Consider the following 25,507-nt stretch of genomic DNA (forward strand, 5'->3'; position numbering starts at 1 on the left):
CAATGCCAACTTTCAGAGCAATTTTAATCTTAGTGCACGGGGATCCCCCCAAGTTTTGATCAGAGCAGCATCAGCTGACAGGCAGAGCCACTTCAGCAGAGTTTTGCTGTCTCTGAGCTGCATTTCCTGCTGACAGAAAGGTCACCAAGTGCGCTGCATTTGAGGAACAAGCAGCTTGAGACCTTCCCCTGCTGGGAGTCTCTTTCCAAGCCCCGAATCCCTGCCAGTTATTCAGCCGAGAGCCAGGAGAGGGTGCTGCTAATGTTGGCAATGCTCCCGTTCCTCCTGCCAGGAGCCGCTTTCCCGGCTTCTTCCCAAGCCCCTCGGAATGGGAATGGGGCACTTTTGAACTGCTGGCTGCCGTGGATTTGCGCAGGATCGGTGAGGACAGAAGAGCCCTGATGAGAAGCATCTTTCCCTTAATTGCAGCCAGACGGGAGCCATCGGAACCGCGGCTGCAGCTGCGTGGCAGCACAGCAAAGTCCCAGAAATCCTCGGGATAAAGGATGGGATAAAGGATGCCCCACAGCTCACTTTGCACCGCGGCTTTGCCAAGAGCCCTGGGACATGAGCTGTGCTGGATGCAAACAAGAGGAACTGCCTCTGGCACGGGGAAATCATCGCTGTCATGTAAACAGGGCTTCTGGTTTGTCAGGGGGGACATTGGGCCAAAAAATGCATCCCCCCTTTGTAGGACTTGCTGCCCTGCTTTAGGATGGAAAGAGTTATAAACAATTTATAAAAGGGAGTTTATACCACTTTTCATCTTTGGATCAGTCACACAATTATACAGGACCTCTCTGCATCACCGACATAAATAGTTTTTAGCCCACTTAAAATGTCTGAATTTTCAGTAAAAAACCAAGCACGTTCCAAACCGCTATCCAGACAGGAACATTAAAATCTTTTTCTCTCCCCCCCCACTCTGATTTTTCAAACTCTCTTTCTCCACACCAGTGCAATGAAAGAAACGCAGCAGGAACAAAAGAAATGGAGATGGAGCAGGCACAAGAAGCATCTTCCCTTGTCCACCTTCCCCTGACTCACTGCAATTTGTTCAGAGCCCAGGCAGAAGTGAGCCCCACTGTGCCATTCCTTCTTCCAAGAAAAAAAAAACCCCACACACGAGGGCAGAGTGTAAACTGTGAGAGCTGAACATGGGAACATCATGGGACATGAAGCCATCTCAACCCAAACTCTGCTCAGAACATAAAACACCTGTCAGCACATAGATTTGGTGTATTTGTAGAATATTTTTTATTTTTTTAGCTGAGAAACACAAAATAGGGTAGAGTTTAAGGCATGCAATCAGGCATGAAACTTCTCTTGCTTGTTTTGTGCGCTCATACCTTCAGTGTAAGTTCTATGAGAGGGAGTAGATCCTATCTTTAATCTCTACATGAAGCAACTCTGAGCACCCACTTACAGCCTGAGGTTGGATGCAATATTTACAGTTCCTGGAATAAGGATTTACTCCCAGGGAAACAGTTCTTTTTCTGTCTGTGGGATTTGTTCTGTGCCACGTGGAGCAAGGTTGTAGTAATACCAATTTTCCCCACATATACACAAATTGCAATTACAGACATCTGCTTGCATGGGTTTAATTTGATTGCCCTTTTAGTGAAAAATACAGATAATCTAATGAATAGGAAAAACATCTTTGCTTTCTGCACATTGCAAGTCTACTTGTGGGTGTTGTAGAGAAATCAAACAAACCCAGGCACCACAACAAGAATGGTGCAATCAACTTTTTACCTCTGAGGTAAAAGAGCAACTCAAAGGTTAAGAATTTTGTGGGTTAAGGTACCTTAGGTTAGAAACATAATAGGTATTGAAATAAACATGATAGGATTTAGAGATGCTGCTAAAAGATCCATTTCCATTTCAGTAACTTTCATCCTGGGGTAGTGTAAAGCACCTTTGTGTCTACTCATGTGGGGCATTTGCTCTGAGCAAGCAAAGACAGTACCTGAAAGGGAACATATTGCCAAGGAAGTATTGTTCATAAGCAGCTACAAACTTATTGTCTCTCTTTAACACCCCACCTTTGTTCATAAGGCTCCTGGTTTTGTTTTCTATTATTACCCTTTTAAAACATGACAAAGACTCTCCTGCCTTGCTCATGCATTTTTAAAATCAATATGATTAAAAATGAATCTACTGTGCATCCATGTGATGAATGTGGTAAGAGCTCGTTCTGCATCTTTCCCATGAATGTCCCCATGCTGAATTTTTCAGTATCACTAAGATTAATGCAGCAAACACTGGGAGAATACAAATCCCTAGTCCTAAACTGGTTGAGCTGCCCACTCCCAAGGGCTTCAATGCTATCAGAAGTTCTGCCCTCTGCTGTGGCAGGCATTAGGAGTTTTGTTTTTACAGTGGATTTTCAAAAGAGGCAATCCTGAGATTACAAATAGTTGGCAAGTCCAGAACTGGATGGTCCCATTTCCAAGGCCTCAGCAGAGGGGAAAAAAAAAAATCATGCACATGTTTAGTTCATTCTTATTCAGTAAAACATTGAAATACAGCTTAAGCATGAGGTCAAATACCACTGAAAGTGCCTGAAGTAATGAGACTTCACCATTAAATCTTTCAAGAGCATAAAAAGAACATTAACTCAGTGCATAAGAATTACACCTTACAACATGCATATTATGGAGGCACTGACCTCTTCTTTTGATTTCCTAAAAATGAACAGGGCATGGAGCTCTAGGGGAAGAATCAGAACTTCCATCCCCACTTTTAACTAGGGAAAAGCCCATGGAAACAATTTTCCTTACACAATACCTGCAAGAGTGGCTCAGAGTTAAAAGAAATACTCAAGTCTACCAAGTGAGTCTGCATTCTCAAAAATTACAAACTAGACTTAGATTTTTAAACATTGATTGTGACAGCAATGTATGAAACATATCTGGCCTTTCTGACAAAAAAAAAAATAAGTACAAAATGTTCAAAAGCCAACTGTGCATTTAGGTTAGCCAGCACATAAACAAAAGTTCAAGACAAGCAGTGCAAAAAATGGAAGAGTAAATAATGAGAGAGTGGGAAACAGCCAGACTACAGCTGTGAAGCTTGTAAATAGAGCAAGTAGCTAATACACTTTCCCAGCTTAAACTGCAATTTAGTAACAACTGCAGTGAATTAATCAAAAAATACATGAACACATGAAAAACTCTATGCCAAAATGTGCTTTGCAGTGCTGACACATTCCCAGGACAGCATGGAATGTTCATTGGGAATGGGAATTGGTCTTTTTCCACCAACCTTTGATTGCACAGGGCAGAAATAAACTCTCCTTGTTCTTGAGCTTGATCTGAGTGGGTGAACCCCAAACCCAACTCCCTGTTCCACTGCAGCTCTCCAAAATCACAATTAGGAAACCCTGAAATATTTGAGTGGGGCAAAAAAAAATCTGCAGGGTGATTTTAGCGGGAAAAAAAAAAAAAAAAGAGTAAAACAAAAGCAGATTTGGTGTGTTGGTCCTTGGCCAAAGCACTGTTGGTGCCCAGAGCAGGACTGGTCAGGAGACCTGGGAGAGACCAGATGCTTCCTGATAGCAGCACCTGATGTCACACTGGTGTGAGGGACAAAGCCAAGCTTTGCTGAGACCAGTGTGCCCTGAGAGGGAGATTTACTCATTTGCTGTCACATTTCCTAATGGCAGTTAGGAGTTCTTCAGAGATTCTGCCTCTTTTAGAGCCTTTGTGCCCAAGGGAGTAGAGGTTATCCCATCCTCTGAAGAAGGTGATTGTCTACTGCAAAAAAAAAGGGGAAATTTAGGAGATATAAAAATGAAAATCATGACTAGGGAAGTGTTTTGATTCAGCAATAAAGGCAAAGCAAAACAGACATCACCCTGAAAGAACAAAGTCACACAGGAAGGGATTGGATTCTACTGAGCTTAACCCTGAAAGATGCTGTCCCTTTATGATTAAATTTGCTGTGAATGACTCACCCACAAACTAATGTGAAATGTTCTCCTCAGCTGCTTCTCCCAGCAGTTCAGGATGTAAAAGCTAGTCCCAAATAAAAATTACAAGGCAAAAAATAAAAACCCAACCACGCTATCTCCCATTTCTCATCACCAAGATGCCTCACAAAGGAAAATAAAAGAATTGAAAGCATTTTAACTTGTGAAGTATGAAAGGCAATTCATGCTAGGGAGGAATACCTCAGCCTTTTAGCTGGGGAACAGTCCTTCCATGGGTGCCTGGTTAATAGCTATCATGCAAAAACAATTAGTCATTCAAGCAATTAAGAAGGTAAGTATCTCCTAAAAAGGTTCTGAGCTTTCCAAGCCCTAAATGCAACTGCTATGAACCTAGACTGTTCCTGAGTGTAATTTCCTTATTGTATGGCCTCTCTTGAGGAGATCCATTGTGTCTCATGTGTTGTAAATTCTGGATGCTCTTTTAGCTGCAGTCTGAGCCTCTGGGGAGTTCTCCTCTTGCTCCTCACTCTTCTTCTGGTTTAGGAAGATGTCTGACTTCAGGAAGCGGCTGTAGCTGTCATACTTCATGAGGTTGAATATCTGGGAAGAGAGGGGAAAGAATACAAAGCAAATGAGCTCAGTAAAATGAGATTTTCAATGAGAAGGATGCTTTAATTCCAATGTACTGTCTGTACAATGTTCTGTCTGTACTAGAGCATTACATTTTAAAAAAATACACTTGCAGCTCTCCAAGGGGCAGCCTGTAGCAAACAATGTTGGTTCCATGGTCATTGCCTGGCTGTAACATCCACATTAGTTTAAAAATCAAAGTACACTTTTCACAATAGCCAACTTTGCACACCTGATACTGAAGGTGAGAGGTGCCATGCCTGGGTCAGGGAGGAGATGCTCAGATCCCCCTGCAGGTGTCTGGAAGGCACTCAGAGGGACAAAGCAGAGCTCTGAAGAAGGAGAGAGAGGTGCCTTCTGTGCACCTTTCTGCTGCAGTGACTCCTGAGTGCTGCAGAGTAACTCATGCAGAGCACTGGATAACTAAGGAAAGCCTCTGAGTAATTTACACAAACACTGAAACAACTGGTTTAGCCAATATTCCTTAAACCTTCACCAATCTTCCCACCCTTGTTAGACAAAATGCCAAGGGTGGTCTCAGGCCAGATGAGAAATGTTGCAGGAACCTGCCACAAAGAGCTGACCTGGTACAGATGTGCTTTGCCAGTTAAAATGTGGGTTTAAATTGCTGGTGGATTAAATTTGTGTAAATACACTTTTCACCAGGCCAAGAGCTTCTCACAGCCAGCATGGAAACACAAAGTCAGCCTCAAGTACAGCTTTTCTCTCCCAGGGCTTGAGTTCAGGCTCATCCCTCAGCATCACTTCTGCTCTTCTATTTATACCCAATATCCTGCAGACAAAAAAACCAAACCTACAACTCTTTTGGAGTTTTCTGAAAACAAAAGGGATGGGAGAGGAGCCTGGAATCTGTTCAGGTGTCAAGGTCAGGACTATATTTTGCTTGGTGTTGAAACAGAGGGGAATGGAAAAAAGTAAACTTCAAAACTGTAATTGAGGCAAAACCAAAGCCAGCCTCACCCTCAGTCTATTATTTCACTGGTGGAGCCTCTCTGAGTCATGGTTCAGGACAGATTTTTTTTTGATACTCAGAATAACTGAATTTCCAAGACAAATTCCTGGGTTCTCACCTGCAGATGTGGCTACTCCATGTGTGGATAACTCAGCTTTGCCTTTACAGGCCTCACTTCTAACTGATAGTACAATCAGCTAACACAACTCTTTGCTAGGAGTAAAAAAAAAACAATCTCAAACTGCTTTTTCATTTCACATCCTCGAGGAACCTGGACAGATGCAGGCAAACACCTAAAATCTGACTGTTCTTGTCTGTGCATTTGCTGAAATAGCTCCCTTACAAGTAAATTACTAACCAGTAATTTACTGGATTTTACCAACCAGTGTTTGTTTACATATTTAAATATTTAAGCTATTGTCTAAAACTGTGGAAATATTATTCTTTAAGATACATATTGGAATGTGAAAAAAATCCCAAAACACCCACTCTGTGTAGAGCCTGATCTTCAGGGTCTGAACTCTTCCTGAGTTAAGCAAAGCCAAATTATCCCTCCTGGCACTGGCTAACTACAATATAATTAAATTTATCCAACCAGCTCAAGGGAAAAAAAAAATAGGAACTTAGACCCCTCTTGTTCCTGGTATCACTTAAAGCATCTCCCAGAGAGAAAGAGCATTGAAGATGAAGATCTTCTGCAGTCTGGCCAGCCAAATACACAGAGCAGAGTTCACAATCATGTGCCAAAGCAGAACCCTCCTTTCCCCCTCCCTGCCTTTGTGGAGCAGGAACATTTACCCCACAGGCATTCTGGAGCACGTGGGTTTCTGTGAACCACTCTCACCCCACTCCATCCAGCACAAACAAATGGCCTGGGGGCACCCCATGGGCAGCAGCCAACCCCAGCAGTGTCCCCAGTTAAACCAGGAGCTCTCTGCAGAATGAAGCTCCTGTTACCAGCACTGCTGTACAGCAGGCTGTGGCCTTCCAGCTCTGCCTTTTTCTCCTCCAGACCCACAGTGCCAGCAGTGCTCAACTCTGCTCTTCAGAGAGCAAATTACACCACTCCCATAACTTTATAAGGATTGAAAACTGGAGAAGACCATAACTCTTCTGAGCCATTATCTAACAGCAATAAACAGTAGCTTCAAGCACTGGAAACTTGCAATGACCCATAAATGCTCTGCATGTGTTTTGAAAAGCTCACAGATTTTCTTCCCACACTGCAGGGATTCCTCTATCACTAGCCCAGTATGTTTCCAGTTCAGGTATTACTGATCCTTGGCTCTCCATGTGCATGTCATTTATAAAATAGCAAATATTTTAACTCCAGCACTCTCTCCAACTCCACTCACCCTGAACTGTAGTGCTTAGATCTACCAGAATATGTCCTTCCCTTTACCCAGGTCAGAACTTTTTCCGTTAAAAACTCTTTTTCTTCACATTGAAATAGGATTTCAGGTATTTCCACTGCTAATGTCTTGGAATCTGCCTGAAAAACAGCAGAACCTTTGCTCCTCAGACCCCCTCCAAGTGCCCCAGCCAGTGTATTCAACACCTGATTCAAATGGGCTGAAAACACTGTTTAAATCACTGAGCTGTTTCTCCACAAAAGGAAAGAGCCAAATAATGGAAAATACAGGTAGTCCTGAGGATGGTACAGGAATTAAAAATAGTACTGCAAGTGCTGGAAAGCTGCAGATAAGAATGACTCACTTCATAACTTATGCTTTGAAATCAGCTGAATATCAAGAAAATTTACCACCTAAAGACATGCCTGCAAAATTTCTAATTTGTACCAGACCTCCCAGGTTCTTTAGAGAAAGGCAAAGCAGAAACCAATTCCTCTAAGTCTTGCATGTTGCACAAGAGGAGGGTTTTTAGAAAACTGTGCTACATTCATATCAAGATAAATACCAAAGCAAAGTAAAATGAAGAAATTTGAGCTCTCAAGGAAACCAGGGGCAACTACAGAAACAAACATCAGCAATGACTCAGAGCAAGTGAATACACAGGAAAACAAAGGCACTGAGCTAGTCAGGGTGATTCTCAAGCTACCCACGCAGGAACCCTGGAGAAAACTCCAGCCAGTTTTCCAGGAAAGTCCTGAGCTGGAATTAGAGTGATTTTATTGAATCTCTTAATTAATTGGTTGTAGTGAGATGGGGCCAAGAACCTGGAATATCTCAGAGCAGCTGCATTAATATCCCCAACCTGACAACCCAGCTCTGTGCTTACCTGTTCAATCATGGCTAGAAAGCAGAGCTCACTAAAACCAGACAAAAATACCAGAATAAAACTGTGTTACTGAAATAAATAACTGTACCTGGTCCTGGAGCTTCTGGAACATGAGAGGGTGAGGCGTCTCCAGGATGGTCTCACTCAGACGGGACTGCCCTTCAACATTGACCTGGGAGGAAGCTTTGCTGGACAGGAAAGTCATGTAAATCTCTTTAGCTTTTTCCTGCATCTGCAAAAGGACATTTATTTAAAGAGTTATTTGCTGTGGGAATGTTCTCTGCATCAGGTTTATCTCACTTGTGTTATGTTCACTTGTACTGGAAGAGGAACACCCCTGCAGACCAAAAGCTACACTGGGATCAGTGAAAGCTGCCAGAATTCAGCAGGTTGGGATGCTTGAATCTCAGCAGCCACTGTAAAACTGCTCAGCATCATCAGCTACACCTTGTCTTTGCTTTTGAGACAAACAGTTTTCCTAACAGGTCATCAGTATGGGCAAGAAACCCAGAGGCAGGAAAACTTGCTACAAGGGAAAATAGAGTGAGGAAAACAAATTAAGAAAACACCAACAGCTTGGCTAATTGGCAAAGATAAGACTCTCAATAGCCTCTGAGTTGATAAATAAGGGCCTGACCTGCCTAAAGCTGTTTGTTGGCATTTACCCTATTTCAGAGCTCTTCCCTTGTCTAACCAGTAACAGCAACAACATCTTGACCCCACCAGCATCTTCAAAGCAGTGAGTGGCCACAATCCCCTGAAGTTCAAGGAAAGGCCCCTTAACAGATGGTTGGATGAGAGGAAGCCAGAGAGGGAGAAGAGAACCAAGCCAGGCAAGAGCCCAGCCCCTGCTGCAATGTGAATTCTGCATGCTGAGAGCCAGCAGCAGCAGCTGCTGCTCTGGGCCATCTGAGCCCTGGGCACTCACCAGGGTCCCCAGGGTGCCCCTAATGAGCAACCACAGCTCCACAGCAGCCAAAGGGATGTGCCTTTGATGGGGATGGGGCTTGAAGAAGGAAGCATTTAAATCCTGCCCATGAAGGAGTCTCAGAATTACTTCCATGTTTTACAGCTGAGGCACATTTACACTCAGGGGTAATTAGAAGAAAAGCTGCATGTGCTTGAGCATTCAGGAGGCCTAAAGAGTTGGGGCTTTCTCACGGCTGAAGGGGACACCCATGCTCTAGAATTCCTTTTTAAAACTCTTTATTCATCTGGTGGGTAGAACATTACGTGTCAAGTGTATTAGGTCACAATAAACTGTTTTTAACAATTTCCAACTTGTTTCACAGCTCAGGGAGGACTGGGTCAGCCACTTCTGTTCTAAACGACCAATTAATACAAGGGATCAAAGGTGTGGCTGCTACAAGTGGCAAAGTTAATGTCCTAATGAGGGCACAGCAAAGGGGCCTCCAGCTATTATTGCATGAGCAATTGTATTGCCAGTCTCACACAAATGACTTCTGAACCTGCTGTCCAAGCTCAACCATATTGAGAGAGGGGCAAAGGACTGAGAAAAAAATTACCCTCCTGCTGAGTCAATGGAAAATCAGCAGGAGAAAAGAAAAGGAGAGGGAAAGCAGCACAAGCACCAAGGGAAAAGCTGCAGTCAGAAGTTCTCTGCTCTGCTTGAACTGCCAGGATGTTCTTTGCTGCTGGCTAATCAAGGCAGATGTAGCTCCTTGCCCAAGGCCACAGGGGCAAGCTGGGCACTACAGAGAAAGAGCAGAGAGAGGCTTGAGAGGGAACACAAAACTAGAAGTAACTGTGAGGAAGTTTAAAGAGCATGGAGAGGAACAACAGGACTGTGTGGGAGGCTGCTCAAACAGGGAGGCTCTTTGGATTTTGTGAGGAAGAATAACAAAGAAAGGAAGTGAAAGAGCTGTGGCAGGGAGAGGAGGCCATTGCAGAGACACAGAGGACCTGGCTTTACAGCAGTGGGGAAATTTGGAAATGCTCAGCTGAAGGTTACAGGTTCTGCTGCAAATAGAACTGCTCTGTGCTTCAGCAGCACAGCAGCTGATTAACTACAGCTTATAATTTGCTTTAAAAAGAAAGAACAGTTAAAGCTGGCAGTGTGCTCATACACCCCCCAAATGTCACTCAGGCAGAGCCAGGTTCAGGTGGAGGAGGCAGAGATTGTCCCTGTTCACTCGGTGACATTCTCTGCTCTGCAGCAGCCTGAGACTGAAGCCTCAGCTCAGGGGACTCTGGAAATGGAGCAACTCTCAAACTGGGCTCTTGTTCACAGGTGGTTATTAAAGGATTGCTGGCAGTCCCCAGTTCCATCCGTGTGCTCTCCCCAGTGTCCCTGCCAGATTCCCATTTGGACTATGAAGCTCTGCCTAGAGCACCCCCCTCGCTATTTCCAGTGCATCTGATATTCCTCCCCACTTCCTTTCCTAAGGTCAAGCTCAGCTCCCAAGCATGTGTGGCTCCCAAACGAGGTGAAGGGAGCCCCAGATGCTCACCAGACCAGGCTCCAGCACTCTGCAGCTATGCAGCATCACCCAGCCCTGCTAAACCCTTGCTGCATTCCACATGGGAAGCAACAGGAGAAACCCCTGAATGTACAGGACTTTGTTCTGGAATCATTCACTACACAGAACTTCAAGAAGGACATTTTGGTGGGTTTTAGCAATAGCTGAAAATATTCCCTGTTGTTGGAAGCATTTATTACAATCTGTAATTTATTTTTATTTATTACAATCTGTAATTTATTTTTGAAGCTGGGCTGCAAGAGGAGAAACATTTAAACCCTGGGAAGCAGCACGACTGACATGTTGTTTATTTCATTAACAGTCACAAATGCAACAACATATGACTAACTCAAACAAAATATTTAAAGTTAAATTTTATTCCCTTATCCTCACCACTCCCATTTCAGTAATTAAATTCATGCCCTAACACAAGGGTGGCAGCAGAACTCACTGCTATGAGTGGACTTTTGCTTTCTCAAGCTTCACCAAACATTAAATCTGTATTTTAACTACAATTTTAAAGGAATATCCCTTTTTTTTTTTTTTGAGTTACAGAGATGTGTCCTGAGCTGAGGGGGAACTTTGTACCTTCCTGTTAGAAAAAGGGGAGCTGAACCCACCTTAAACCTGCCTAGAGCAGCAACGGACTCTGCCTGCTGCCAAAGATCTCCCCTGCTCCCTGACTAATCCACTCTGATGGAGCAGCAGCCTGTACAAACCCAAACACTGCCCAGGCTGGCACAGAAAGGATAACAAGAAATATCCCTGGCACAAGGGATGCTGAACCCACTGCTCATGTGCTGACCTTTGGAAAAGCTTAGACTGACCAAGTAGAACTCCAGGCCAGAGCTCTCACCTCCAGTGATGAAAAGTTTATCTCATCCTTTAAAAATAGGGGGGGGGCAAATCCCATTCATAGAATCATGGAATGGTTTGGGTTTGAAATAACTTTAAAGTAATTTTGAAATAAAGTAAGTTTGAAATTACTTTTTGAAATTACTCAGTTACTTCCAGCCTCCTGCAGGGACAGGGGACATCCCCAACTAGATCAGATTGCTCAGAGCCCCATCCAGCCTAGCACTGAACATTTCCAAGGATGGGGCACTGATCACCCCTCTGGGAAACCAGTTCCAGTGTGTCACCATCCTCACATTAAAGAATTTCCTCCTTGTACCTCATCTAAACTTGCCCTATGTCAGTTTGAAGCCATTCCCCTGTCCTGTCACTCCATTCCTGTGTCCAAAGTCCCCTCTCCAGCTCTCCTCAAGCCCCTTTAGGCTCTGGAAAGTCTCCCTGGAGCCTCCTCTTGCCCACCCCCAGCTGTCCCAGCCTGGCTCCAGAGCAGAGGAGCAGAGCTGCTTCAGCCCTTGGAGCATCTCCGTGGCCTCCCCTGGACTGCCTCCAATCTGGGTTCAATTGATATCAGCTTCATCTGACCAAGAGCCTCAGTGCCTGTGAGCTCATCTCTCTGGGAAACCAGTTTTAAGGAGAAGTGAGCTACAAAACAACTCAAAGACTGTTTTTAGAATGCTGTGTGCACAATGGAGAGATGAAAAGGGACTTCTGCAAGAGTCACTTCCAGAAGAAAAATCCACGCTTCATGCTACCATAAACACTGGAAAGATTTCTATTTTTAGTGCTTTTCCTAGCTTTGTAAATTATCTAAACAAAGCCAACCATAAGCAGTAGCTACAAAAATTTACTGTAAGTCTGTGTCATTCTAAAGCACATTTATTCAGGCTTTAGTTATAATAATTTGGGCAACCCCAGACTCCAGGCTGACCACACTATGGAATGACTGGTACTGGATAATTAACCTAAATAGAACCTAGTTAAATCTCTGTCCATGCATTTGGCAATTCATTGAAGGATTCACCAAGTTCCTATCCCTGTACATCTCACTTTAACATTTTCTCTACTGGCATCCTAAATTAGCAATCCTAAATCAGCTAGAAATATGGAAATTATTTAGCAAGGGAAAATATGATTATTATCCCACTGAAAGCGTGGGACCTTACAGAAAAGTTGACTGACTGGTTGTTCTTTCCTCAAGACTTTCTGTATTCCTGGACCTTAATGAGAGAGGGAAGCAGCTGAATACACAAAATTGGAATTACTAAATGTCACAAAGTTCACAGACAAATTAAACATTTTCCTCTTCTTGCAAAAAAAAAAAATAGTTTTGTTGTATTTTTATGGATTTATCAACACCCAAAAAATACTCACAGCTAAACCCAGCAAAATTGTTTTGAGGGGAATTTTCTTTCAGTGCAAAACACAGGATATTTACAGAAAGTAGACTCCCCTACCCAAAATACATTGTTTGAAAAGACAGGGAAATTTTTTGTTGTTGAAAATCTGCTGGGAAACTGTTTAAGCTGACAATATTTGACTGACCTTAAGAGAGGAATCTGCAGTCTGGACACAGCCCTCTTACACCTGCACTTCTTAGCACCTCTCCTAGCCCATCTCTCCTATCTGATTCCTGTTCCTGGGCATTCCTGATGTTCCTCCAAGCACATACAATCCCACAGCACACTCCTGGGAAAGCTGCAGCCCAGGGCTGGGACAGGAGCACTCTGTGCTGGGCTCAGAACTGCCTGGATGGGACAGAGAGGGGTGGGGATGGTGCTGCATCCAGCTGGGGCCAGGCACCAGGGGTGTCCCTCAGGGCCCTGTGCTGGGGCCAGCTCTGTTCAATATCTTTATTGGTGACATGGATGGGGGGATTGAGTCTCTCATCAGTAAATTTCATGAATAAAATAAATAAAATTAATGAATTTCATTAGTAACTTTGCAGATGACACTGAGCTGGGAGCTGTGCCCATCTGTCGGAAGGCAGGAGGGCTCTGCAGGGAGCCCTGGAAGGGTTGGATGGATGGGCAGAGTCTAACAGGATGAAGTTTAATAAATCCAAGTGCCCAGTCCTGCATTTTGGCCACAATAGCCCCTGCAGTGCTCTGGGCTGGGATGGTGTGGCTGGACAGTGCCCAGGCACAAAGGGACCTGGGGGCTCTGGTGGACAGACAGCTGGACAGGAGCCCAGCAGTGCCCTGGGGGCCAAGGAGGCCAAAGGCTCCTGGCCTGGCTCAGGAATGGTGTGGCCAGAGGAGCAGGGAGGTCACTCTGCCCTGCCCTGGGCACTGCTGGGGTCACACCTGGAGTGCTGTGCCCAGCCCTGGGCCCTCAGCTTGGGAAGGACCCTGGGACACTGAGCACATCCAGAGGGGCTGGGAACACAAACCCTGTGAGGAGCCCCTGAGGGAGCTGGGGGTGCTCAGCCTGCAGGAAAGGAGACTCAGGGCTGCCCTCATCGCTCTCACAGCTCCTGAAAGGTGCCTGTGCTCAGCTGGGGCTGGGCTCTTTCTCCAGCAGCACTGACACAACCAGAGCACACAGCCTCAAGGGAAACACAGGTTGGATAGCAGGAAAAAGTTTTTCACAGAAAGGGTGATAAAGTTCTGGAATGGCTGCCCAGGGAGGTGCTGGAGTCCCCATGCCTGGGTGTGTTTGACAAAGCCTGGATGTGGCACTGGGTGCCAGGGTTGAGTTGAGCTGTTGGGGATGGGTTGGACTCGATGATCTTGGAGGTCTCTTCCAACCCAGTCATTCTGTGATTCACTTGGAAGAGGTCTAAGGGCATTTTCCCACTCTCACCTCTTCATGGTGCCAAATGTGCCCTTTGGCAACAAGAGCTACACTCAGGTAAAAAAGCATAACAGTGGGATTTCAAAAAAAAAGAGCTTTAGGAGTCTGACTCTCAAGGACAAAGGTACTTGGAGTTTTGATACTCTTTAATTTCATACTCACAGAATGAGCTCTTAAAGAGCAGAAAAATATGAAATTTCTCAAAAAACAACAAACAAACAAAAAAACAGGCACGAAAAACATTTTGAGAAATGAGCAAACAAAACACAGTACATATTTTAGGCCTGACTCTATGGGCTTCAAAGTCTAAATGTGAAAGTGGATCCTGTGCTCCTGATGGATCTAAATGTAAGCCAGGATCCAGGCAGTGGGAAAAAAACTTACTGAAGGTGCCTTGTTGAAAAATTTTCCAATAGAATAATTCCTACTAGAAAGGTAGAGCTGTCATCAAAATGAAAAGACTCTACAGATATACACCAATTTGGATAAATATTTAAGTAAAAAAGTTTAAACAGACCCCTTATGTTTTGTAACTTGCAATTTGATAAGGCAAAATGTTTCAGTTTGGTGCTGTAAAATATTTTTGTTAGGGCCATTTGTTATTTTTATGTTGCACTAAGATAGCACACTGGTGTAAATTTCCAGCTAATAGCTGCTGTGCTCGAAAAAAGTTCTCAATGAAATATCTTTATATTTGCAAACAAGGTGATGCAACATCACTGAATTAATAGAACTTTTGCTACTCCCTAGAAACTACAAAAAGTTCAGTTTTCAAAACATGGGAAACTTGACAATTTCAGCAATTTGTTTTGATTTGAAATAGAAATGGCTGTGTTTCCAAAAAATTCCACCAGGATGATTTTATGCAATTTCTTCAAATATATTTATTTGCATTCATGCAAAGCACATTATGCAACAGACTTGTTTTAGCTCCAGCTCTGCTAAGTAAACTTTGTTGACAAGCAGAATTTATTTAGGAAACATACCTGCTTTTTTCCCTGTGTTTTCTTAAATTCTTCACACGCTAACCAGAACAAAACGTTTTCTTCACTAAATTCTTTCTTTAAAAATTCCTAGGAAAGAGAAAAAACAAAGCCACAAAGGTTAGGATCCAATTTCTCAGCTGTTTTTCCCTGTTAGCACCAGAAGCTGCCTACAATTAACTTTACCACGGGGTTGCCCAGCCCAGTGTGACAGAAGCATTTGTGCATCTGCAGGGCTGCTATGGAACACTGTGATATTCTGCTCTTTGAAAGCACATTCCAGGAGGAGGATGGGCTCCATCTAATCTCAGACCATATCAGTAACTAACAGGAACAGCTTCTTCAGCCTCCCTTAAATAACTCGAGCACTTTTACAGCCACTGCTCAAAGGGAAATCCAAAAAGAGATTAATTCATTCCCAGGTGAGTAAAATGAACCATTTTAATGAGAGTCACAAATCACTTGGGATTCTCATGCAGCACATTTCTGACTTCTGTAATGAGTAAAATCTCTACAAATAACAGTATTTCTAAAGGGGATCATCAGTGGCAATAAATTCACTTAAACAAACTGAAGCAGAGGATGTAGCTGTGCTCACTGTGCTGTTTAAACACAGCACATTCCTCCAAAAGTGAGGGAGGGGAGAAAATGTACATTAAATTTATTTATGAAATATAATGACTGAAACTTTTATAGCTCTGAGATCATCAGTTTTCTCTTTCAAGTGTTAGAAAATAGAGATTAAGTAATACCCGGAATTAAACAGCACCAAGATTACTTTTTTTTAAAGAATTTAAAATCGGGATTTTGTTATTCTTGTTTACCTCACTTTTTCAAACCAGTCTGGCAGGAAACCATTTTATCCCAGTGCATTTTATCAGTACAGTATGGCAAAAGCACTTTGAAGTAGGCAGTTCCTATTCTTACATCTAACATGGCAAGAAGGCCTTGAAACACCAACTCACCACCCTCACCTAATTAAACTTCAAGCCATTTTGAGCTGCACCAGCCCACACTTTGTAGTAAACTGAAAGGGAATATTTTCAGTAGAGCTGCTAAACACAGAGCAAGAGCCACAGAGTCATCAGATTGCTCCTGGGAACCCATGGCTTAAGGACAACGGGTGAGAAGTGAGAGCCCAGGATCTCAGTGACAAATAATGCCTGGCAGGAGGGATCAGTGGCCCAGGGACTGCAGTTTATCCAACTTGCTATTCCTTGCAAGAGAGGACAGATCCCATTAGGAAGGTGCAGCCAAAAGCCTTGCTGGTGCCTTTTGAGCCCAGGCTGCAGTGGCAGGGGGCAAAAGGAGGCACCTCAGAAGCTCTGCCATTGGCACAGCTCCAGCTCTAGAGGGATGTGTGCCTCTGCTCACAGTGCTGGCACAGCTGCCCCCTTCATGCTGAGGCTCATTCTGCTTTAAACCCTGAATTTTGCTTTATCCATATTTAATATATCGACCCTAAAGCGTTTGACTCCCTCCGGGTCCTCGAGGAGGTTCTCCAGTGACGTGGCCCATTTCGAGGTTCCTTTCAAGGCTTGGTGGCTGCTGCTTGGGTGGCCCTCACCATCATTTATCTCTGGAAAAAAAATAAAATGGACAAAACAGCATCTTCTTTAGAAAAAGGCAAGTATCAGCCACGTGGATGTCTCCCCCATTTCCCCCTGCACTCCTGATTTCAGCTGCTCTCTTTAAAGGAAACACATTTAAAAAAACACATAAAACTGAAAATGAACACACACACACACACATGCAGACACTTGAATTCTAGTAAGGAGGCAAAGATTCCTTACAGCCACATAATTCATGAGCATGCAAGGAGGCACTGTCACTGCTTTATAGGGGCCCAGGCACCTCCTGCCTGGGGAGCACAATGACCACACCAATGTCCATATTTTGCTCTGGCACTGTCAACAATGTTGGCTTCTCTAGAGGAACTTCTGGCCAGTCACACATGTGAAATTTATTTTTAATAAGAGAATCATCACTGGGAGTTGGATGCTCGGTAAAAGCAAAGAAAAATAATGGTTTGTTTAGCAGGAGAACCGGTCCAAGATATTAATCCAGCCCAATGGGAGGAAAGACACCCAGCAGAAGAGCATCACTCCAGCTGAGTCAGCCTGGTTTTGGGCAAGAGGGTGATTTTACTGTTTCCAAGCCCTGCAATTCTCCTTTTATAAGGTGTAATGGACTGTTCCCATACCTGATCTGCCTGCCAGCCTTCTCACAGACAAGAAGTATGGAATAAAATTCCTATTTTCTCTATCCCAGGAACAAGTGCATTTTATTCGAGGCTGGTGATGGCAAAAAACCCTTCAGAAAACCCATTATTTGGAAAAACTCCAGGAATGCTATTGCTCATCTGAAAAACTCTAACACAGGCATAAAGTGCTCAGCCTCCTCTCCTCTCACACACAAAATGCCCTGGGAACACAGGAGGGAAGTCAGAAGGATAAGAGCTGCACTTCAGGTCACTGTGCACTGGAGAGATGCACAAAACTCTTACTGCAACCAGTAGAGCTTCTATTTATAACCCCTTCATTTCTCCCTACCTTTCCAACTTACTGGAAATCTGGATCTGGATCTGCTTAAGCTCTGCTTTTAAAAACACTTCTTTCACCATGAAACGAATCCTCACTAAGTATCTCAAAAAACTCTCTATGCAGAAATACACAAATATATCTTTTTGTATTTAAATACACACTAGCAGATGCCCTTTCCAGCTGGTGATTGGAAATAAAACCGAGGTTAAAGCCCTACAGAATATTGGCATGACAGCAGAGGCTCCTGAGCTTTGCTTGGTAGGCACCTGTGGAGTCTGCTTGTTTCACCAACTGCTCTAAATGAATGAACATCTCTTCTGCCTTGATAGGGAGGGGATTTTGTTTTAAAAACTCTGCTATCTTAAAGATCAGGAGCCAGAGCCTAAGGATTGTCTCCAAACCACAGCTGCAGCCTCCCCATGTGACAGGAGCACAGCGAGCTAACACCGCCTCAGTTTGCCCCCCTTCGTGCAAAAGGATGTGGTTCTTGATTAGCACTTGAAAAATTTGTTTTAGAAACCTGACTCAAAGTATTTGGGCATGTAATCTCAGTAAAATCTGTGAGATTTGAGTGGGAATGGCCGAGTGTGTTGCAGCAGAGCACAAAGCCCTGTGAGGAGCTGGGATGTGCTGTTGTGTTCACGCTCACCTGGGAGAGGGATGGCAGCCCTGGGTGTGCAGCTGCTGGTGGCTGCAGAGCCAGGCCATTCCCCCTCTGAGCTAACCACACAACAGAAAGGGGCAACATTTGATTTCCAGTGTTTCTTTTCCAGCCAAATCTGAAGTGGACACTAATGGTTACTTAGAAAAGCAGGTGTTTCAATGAGCCAATGCAGACCCAGGCTGTTGAAAACCTAAAAAAAAATTCTGGTGGGCAAAGGCCAGAATAAGTCCTTCCAGAAACTGAGGATAACTCAATCTGCTTTTCTTCTGCAGCTTTGACTGATCTCCCATTTTACTGCTGGCCATTCTCTAGCCTCCCTGATCATCATTTTCCCCACTTTCCTCTCACTTCCAGCCCACCCAGCACAGCCCAACTCTACCCCTCCATTCATGTTCTCTCCTCCTTGTCAGCCTCCAAACCCTACTCCCTCTACTCCCCTTTTCCCTGTATTCTCCTCCTATAGCCTTAACTTCAAAACCAGAATTTGGTTCCGAAGGGAGAACCTACATGATTGTCCTGGTGTCCATTCTGCTGAGCCCTGTACAGAACACTGTCACCCAGTTTATTTCCTCACTTAACCAGCTCCCCAGAACCCAAAGAATACCAGTGGTACAGAGACAAGGGTTGTCTGTCCATTGCAACCCTTCCATTTACCCCTTGCCTCATTTATTCCATTTATCCCTGGCCTCACTGATGTCCCCAGAGCAGAGGCTGAGGGGTGTCTCAGGTGCTGGGAAGCTCTGGGTGCCACCAGAGGTGCAATCCCAGCTCAGCCCAGCCCACAGCTCCCAGCACTGCTCACCCAAGCTGGGGTCACCAGGCTGAGCCCCATTAATCCCCATGTCCAGCGTTCCTCTGCAGCCGCCACAAAACATCAACATTCCCCTTCAACACAAACATAAATAGGCTGCACATGACAGTAGGAAACACCCTGAAATTTTATGAGGCTATTAAAGCTTCTGGGTATTTTTACTATATCCCATTAAATATGCCATCACCAGCATTTATTCTAATACAAAAATGACCTGACATCCCTTCAGTCAGGATCATAACTTCCCACTCCACATGCTGGTTTCATGCAGCAGATTTAATATGCGATTTTCAGATTTTTTTTAAAGACAGGAAAGAGGTTTTCCCCAAAAATGACCCCAGAAGCTGATCCCCAAATCTATCTCTATTAGTAAATTACCTTAAAAATGATACTTTCACTGAAGTGCAAATTAATGAGTCTGAAAAAATTCATTTGAGGAGGAAATACAGCAGTGTAGTTACATGAATGATCCTTCTGACACCTATTTATCTCTGATATTTATAAAAAGACAACTTTCTCCTGTTAAAATCATCTGCTGACAAAGTTCAGTAATATAGCCTTGGAAACAGCAAGTTTGATCCCATTGAATAACAAGAACCCAAATGTACATACATTTGTATGATCATTTAAATGAGGAAGGCAGACATTTGCTGTTACTAAAAACTGGGAGATAATTTTGTGCATCACAAAGGGCACTACAAAATGGCAGTTCTCCCACCAATATTTCTGTCAAAGCAACACACAGAATATGCATCAGATGATAAATAAACCAACTACATTTCTTACATTACAGTTCATTTATTACATTATCACACGCTAATTAAATTTCAGAGCAGAGCCTGCTGCCTTTTGCATGGGTTAGGAAGCAAGAGGCAGAGAAAGGCGGCAAGGCACGCACAGCAGAGAGGCACACACACAGTTGTAAGAGTTTCTGCTGAAGCAAACTTTCCACTGAGTTGGAAATGTGCTTCAGAGCCACCACGGTTCGCACGGCGTGCGGGGAGCAGCCAGATGCTCCTACCAACGCAGCAAATGATTGAGTGCTTCTTTTAACAGCACCACTCTTCAGAGCACTCCATGCTCAGGCAGTTGCATTATCTGGAGCATTATTTTAGAGGGAAAGCTCGCAGAAGCTGCCTTCCCATCACACAATGGCACTGCAGCAGCGGGCTGCAGATAAAGGTTCTTTGTGTGCGGCACAACGGTAAGTGCAGCGCTAAGAATGCCATAATTATCAGCTGAAGAGTGCTATCAAAAAATGCCAAATATTTGCATCCTCCAAACAGGAACTTGGACTAAAATCCCAGGAGGTATCAACACAATACATACAACTTTGCAGGTCAGAACTCACAGTCCTGGCCCTTGTTTCTGACGAGCACGAAGAGCAAAGACCTGCGGGAACCCATCAAACGGAGCGATTCAGACACGGCTAATTGAGTTAGCCACGCTGATCACCCTGCCTCCCAAAGCACTGCCCACTGCAGCCCTTTCCCAGGCTGCTGCCACTCTCCAGCTGTTGATACCGCGGCCTTTGTGGCCCCATATCGAGCAGCACAGACCCACACACCCTCCACAGAGTCCTGCTGATCACATCCCTTCCCAGCCGCCTGTTCTGCCCATCTCCTGCCCACACACCCCTTCTGCACGCCCCCTAACAAACAGCAGCCACACAAACACTCACAATGACAAAAGCACCATGCAAGCAGCACATTCCTCACTCCACATTTAAGCATGGATGTACAACAGGAAAAGCTGCTTCCATCTCTTTTCGAAGAACTTCTGACCAGTCCTCCCCTCATCCACCTGCATCATAAATCTGCAAGCCATGAGCCTTTATTATTACTTTAAAAGCACCCTGAATACCTTGTCTTGTCCTACAGTCACCAGAATGCCTACCCAGCAACAATCACCAGTCTGGAATTAATAAATCCAAGGTATGAAGCAGTGGGAAACTTCATTAGCAAGCAGCTGAAAAGGGAAAATTCCCTTACTTTCCATGTATCCAAGCATCAGCGGATGAATCCTCGCACAACAGTTTTTTCCTAGCAGCAGCTGAATTTTAGACCTTTTTGCTACAGCAGAGCTGTCCTCTCACGCGTGGGGTGTTCAGAGCACGAGCTTCAACATCCTCTTTTGACTGTCTCTAGCAACAGATGGCTACTGGATTCCACTTTTAACTATAAGGAAGGAAACTAAAGGGACGTTCCTCTTTTGTAGCATCTCTGGAAGTGTTCACCAGACATACAGCCTTTAAAATACCCCCTCCCCACCTCCCCCCCCCCCAAAAAAAAAAAAAACCCGACCCAAAAAAACCCAGAAAACCCAAACAACTCTAGACAAAGATCTCATTTGGCTTTTCTTAGAAAGATTGCAACTTCTTCCTGCACACCATAAAACACAGCGTTATTTTCTAGGATTTGGAGATTGCAACTGTTGCCCCAAATGTCCCAGCAGTGACAGATGTCAGACATCACCCCTCGGAATCGACAGACTCGGAGCATCGGGGATACAAAACACCCAACCGCGTCACAGCGCCTGTCTACAGAGGGATCCGCGCTGTTCTACATTATTACTGCCTGGAAATCCCCATTCCAGCTTGAACCCTCACAGGCAAACTCCTCAAAGTCAATTTGGAGTTGGAACAAGCACGCTCTGATGTCCCGGGCTGTAGCCTCGGCCCCGGTAAAAGCGGCAGCTCCGACTGAGGCTCGGCTGCGGCGGCACAAGCCCGGCCGAGCCCAGTTCCCCTTCCGCGCTGCTCCGCGGGAAGCGCCCCGGCCGCGCATCCCCCGCGGCCCCGCGGCCTCGCTGAGGGCAGAGCGGCCGCCGAGCAGCCCCGGCCGCGGCCCCGAGCTCCGGCGGGGCCCTGGGACCGCCGTGAGCCCCGCGCTTCACCCGGCCCGGAGCGCAGCGCAGCCCGGCCCGGCGCTGCCCCGGCGGGAGCGGCCGCGGGCTCGCCCGGGGGTCGCTGCCCCGTCCCCGTTACCTGAGGGCGGTCGCTTCCTGCTGAGCCGGCTCACGGCCCGGTTGAACATCCCGGGCGCCGCTCGGCCCCGCTGCCGAGCCCGAGGGCGGCCGCGCTGCCCCGCCCCGGGCCGCCCCGCCCCGCCCGGGGAGCGGCGCCAGCCCCGCACCTGCCCGGCCCCGCCGAGCCCGCGGAGCCCGGGGACCTCCCGTGCAACGTGGCAGCGCCGGGGATTCGCCCCCTCCTCAGCCTCCCCCTGCCCTGCCCGAGCCACGCCGCCCCCGCTCCCACAGCGCCGATGTTATCGCCGTGCGCCCGCACCCTGCTCATCCATCCCGCCTCTAACTGTGCCCGGCTCCAGGCTCCTGCTCCTCGACCAGAACTGCTCCTGTCATCGTGCTCGGGGACACGGGACAGCAGCGTCCCTGTCCTCGCCCGGCTTTAGCCACCAGCCATCCTCCTGTCCTTGCTTTAGCCACCTTGGAGCAGGTGCAAGAAGCAAAAACACTTCCCCAAGATGGGCACCTTGATGAAATTGTGTCCTGTCTTGCCAGAACAGACACACCAAGCTTTTTGTGTTGGAGTGACTCCTTTGCTCGTCCAACACTTCAAAGGACAATTATTTCTGAACAGAAAAGCGCAATTACAATATTAACAAACATACTTTCACTTTCAGAAATAATGTTTTTACCAACATACTTGTTCAAAAATCCAGCATGTGAGAAGTTTGTGCAATTCTGACAAAGCTGTGAGCCATCAAACAGACAATTACCTCAGCAAAACAGTAGTGGGAGGCAATGGGAGCGCTTAAATCCCACTGGAAATATCACCAATACACAAAAAAAATCACAGAAACCACTGCTAGCAGACAAGTCAACAGTTGTTTTATTTCCACCTCAGCCAAATCCCATCCTGAACGCACAGTAACACATTGCTAAGAAGCTCCGTTCACAGAGGGAACTTGGATGTGGTCCCCATCTCACTGAAAATTATGGATATTTTCCACTTATATGCACAAGGCCAAGATCTCATTCCTGGGAACTGGTGACACCAGAAGACTGAACACAAGAATCAATTGCATCTGTGCTTCCAAAATAAACAACAGCACAATACCTTCCAGCTGAAGGGATTTGGCCTGCACCCTCTGGACCTCTGCCTTCAGCACCGGGGCCAAAGGCTGTGTTAGCTGGTAAAGACTTCTTGGCTTTTGGGGTGGATTAAAAAAATATGAAAGTTTGCTGTTCTGCTGAGGGAACTGCTCAGCAGCTGCACATGGTGTTTCCAGGCAGATGTGTGAGACAGGCACAACATTTGGGACACCAGTGGAAATTCCGTGCAAGCATCAGAAGAGCAGGGTGTAACACCCTGGCAGCAGCAGGGCCCGGGAGCCACAGCTGGGAGAGGGCAAGCACGTGGAGAAGCACATGGGAAAGGAGCAGGGGAAAAGGTGGGAGAAGACAGCTTGGACATGCACTTCCCAAAGCTTTTTATAGTCATATCCACTAGTGCCAGGTATTCCAGGCAGACATTCACACTGAAGCAGTACAGACATCACCAGGTTTTATTTTTCTTTCAGAATCAGGTCACAAAGCCCAAAGTTTCTATTTGAAGTCTTACGAACTCATACTCCTAGGACAACCACATCATCTTTGAGCCAGTGTATTGACAAGAAGTTACCAGATTAGCTTTAAGACTTAACATCAAGGATTTGGGGCTGAGGGAGTACATAAGAACTGTGAGAAAGTTTGGAGGTCAGATTGTGCTCATGGTGCCCCAACAGACCCAAGAGGGCCCAGCTCCTTGTGCATTCATGTAACAGGACACCTGACCTAAAGATCTGTCACAAATTGACCTAAGGAATCCAAGGTCCCTTTCCCCACCTTGATACAAATGTTTCCAAGATTTGTTTCTGCCCCTTTTCCTTGAAAATACTGCTGTAGAGGCAGAATCCCAGGTGGGCACAGCAGTGCCTGCCCTCTCAGTGCCGTGTTCTGCTCTCTTGTTCAAGAGCCAGCGCTTCATGAGACAAAACATCTTCAGAAAATTTTCCTTCCAGGTGAATTTAGTGGAGGTTTTCAGGCACGGTTCATTTGCTGGTGTTTTTTGCATCTTTTTCCAGGAATAAGCTGCAATACCCATATATAGCAAATTATGACTTAATTCAAACTGTGCCAGTGTCCATACGCCACATCTCTACATTTTTACATTGATTTTTAGACCTTTTTTTACCAGCTTTTCCTTAATTTCACAAGGCAAAATTCCCCTTACAAATGAACCTACACACGTGTTTCATAACCCCTGGCTGCAGGCCAGGCAATATAGAGAGGATGGTGTATTCTGAGTACCTACCACACCTAATGAACTGGGTGCCATTAAAACTGAAATCTCTTCAAATAGTCAAGTGCCCTTAAAAGTGCCCCTGAAAGCTTTTGTGAGCCTCCTCCTGCTCCATTCTGCATATGCATGACTTTTTAGCACACGGTGTGAGAGCAAGCCTTGGGCTGCTCATCAGCCCAAACCAGGGCAGCTTTTTGAATTGTGATAAAATTCAGCAAATTTCCCACTGACACCGTCAGGAACAGGTGTGAGTGTGTGTAGGGGGAAAGAGAATGTGCAAGACACCCAAAAAGGCAGACACACGCTTGATAATGTGATTTCAGACAAAGATGCTATTTTAAAATTTGACTTGTATTCTGAAGAGTAATTTTACTTAAATTTAAATAGCTGGATTTGAAAAGAAATGAAAGGAGTTGTGCTTAGCTGTTGCCATTGCAAAAATCTATTCTGGAACATGCTGAGCTATGAATAACACCACAGAAAATTCATAAAATGCACAGCTCATTTCAACACCAAATTGCAGTTGAAAGACTGAAAATTAATCAATAGACTATGAGAACCCCAACTCATGATTTAAAGCTGATTTCATTTACATCAACATAATGCAACTGATTTCAGTAGAGGTGGAACTTACTTATGTGATTATAAGAACTTAAAATTGGAAATGTTAACAAGGAGGAGAGGAGGCCTTCAAAGTAGGAAACTCTCTTTTCTCTGCAAAAAAATCCCAGCCCTTTAAAGCTGCATTTTAGCCTTCAAGAGGTTAAGAGTAGAAAATAAGACTAGATACTTCACTGCAAACTAAACACTGGCCAGAAAATGAGGCATTTTCATCAAGAATTAGTGCACAAAAATCATACACTGTTCAGAGAATCACAGGCTCAATAAAAGCATGTTCAAACTACATCAGTGTTCATCTCAAGATCTTGATGTTCATGATAGGCTGGCAAACTTGAAAGCTTTTCCTTCCACATCAGCTAATGCTGAAATGCAGAGAGTATCAGGAACCTGCAGGGACTCATTTACGGGGTTTTACCTAAATGCTTCAGCACAGATGTTTTCAGTTTCACCACAAAGCAAGGAGGGACTGCCTGCTAGAACACAGCAGTTCTAGATGGTTAACCTTGGTCCTTTCAGAGGAAGCAACAGGACTGGAAGCTAAGATCTGGGGTGGTTTTTCACAGTTCAAAGCCAAGAATCACTTTTGAGCTTTATTAACCTTAAATCAACACACCATTTTTAGTTTCAAGCCAATGCTTGTAAGTCCTACCTAAATGCAGTTACTGCCTGAAGATTCACAG

General features: G+C 45.1%; 1 protein-coding gene across 2 annotated transcripts; it reads right to left on the reverse strand.

Moving 5' to 3' along the window:
• Positions 1–1,233: 1,233 nt before the first annotated feature.
• RGS10 (regulator of G protein signaling 10) lies at positions 1,234–21,993 on the reverse strand. 2 transcript variants are annotated; one of them, XM_036385910.1, is made up of 6 exons: positions 21,891–21,965; positions 20,896–21,096; positions 16,347–16,465; positions 14,890–14,976; positions 7,864–8,007; positions 1,234–4,534 (listed from the first exon to the last, which is right to left on the reverse strand). In XM_036385910.1, exons 2-6 carry the CDS (start codon positions 20,912–20,914, stop codon positions 4,388–4,390), a joined length of 516 nt encoding a protein of 171 aa, XP_036241803.1. In that variant the 5' UTR covers positions 20,915–21,096; positions 21,891–21,965; the 3' UTR covers positions 1,234–4,387. The 2 variants fall into 2 exon arrangements, with proteins under 2 accessions (XP_036241803.1, XP_036241802.1); XM_036385909.2 differs by lacking the exon at positions 20,896–21,096 and having other exon boundaries at positions 21,891–21,993.
• Positions 21,994–25,507: the final 3,514 nt, after the last annotated feature.

This window comes from Molothrus ater, chromosome 8, assembly GCF_012460135.2.
Source record: "Molothrus ater isolate BHLD 08-10-18 breed brown headed cowbird chromosome 8, BPBGC_Mater_1.1, whole genome shotgun sequence".
In the NCBI taxonomy this organism is placed as follows: domain Eukaryota; kingdom Metazoa; phylum Chordata; class Aves; order Passeriformes; family Icteridae; genus Molothrus; species Molothrus ater.

What these genes read in the sequence shown, in the direction of transcription:
- RGS10 (XM_036385909.2), bottom strand. Translation starts at nt 21,939, where the DNA reads ATGTTCAACCGGGCCGTGAGCCGGCTCAGCAGGAAGCGACCGCCCTCA. An exon ending in CAGGAAGCGACCGCCCTCAG is followed by an intron (nt 16,466 to 21,890) that starts GTAACGGGGACG and finishes TTTTTTTTCCAG; the next exon opens with AGATAAATGATGGTGAGGGC. An exon ending in AGGGAGTCAAACGCTTTAGG is followed by an intron (nt 14,977 to 16,346) that starts GTCGATATATTA and finishes TCTCTTTCCTAG; the next exon opens with GAATTTTTAAAGAAAGAATT.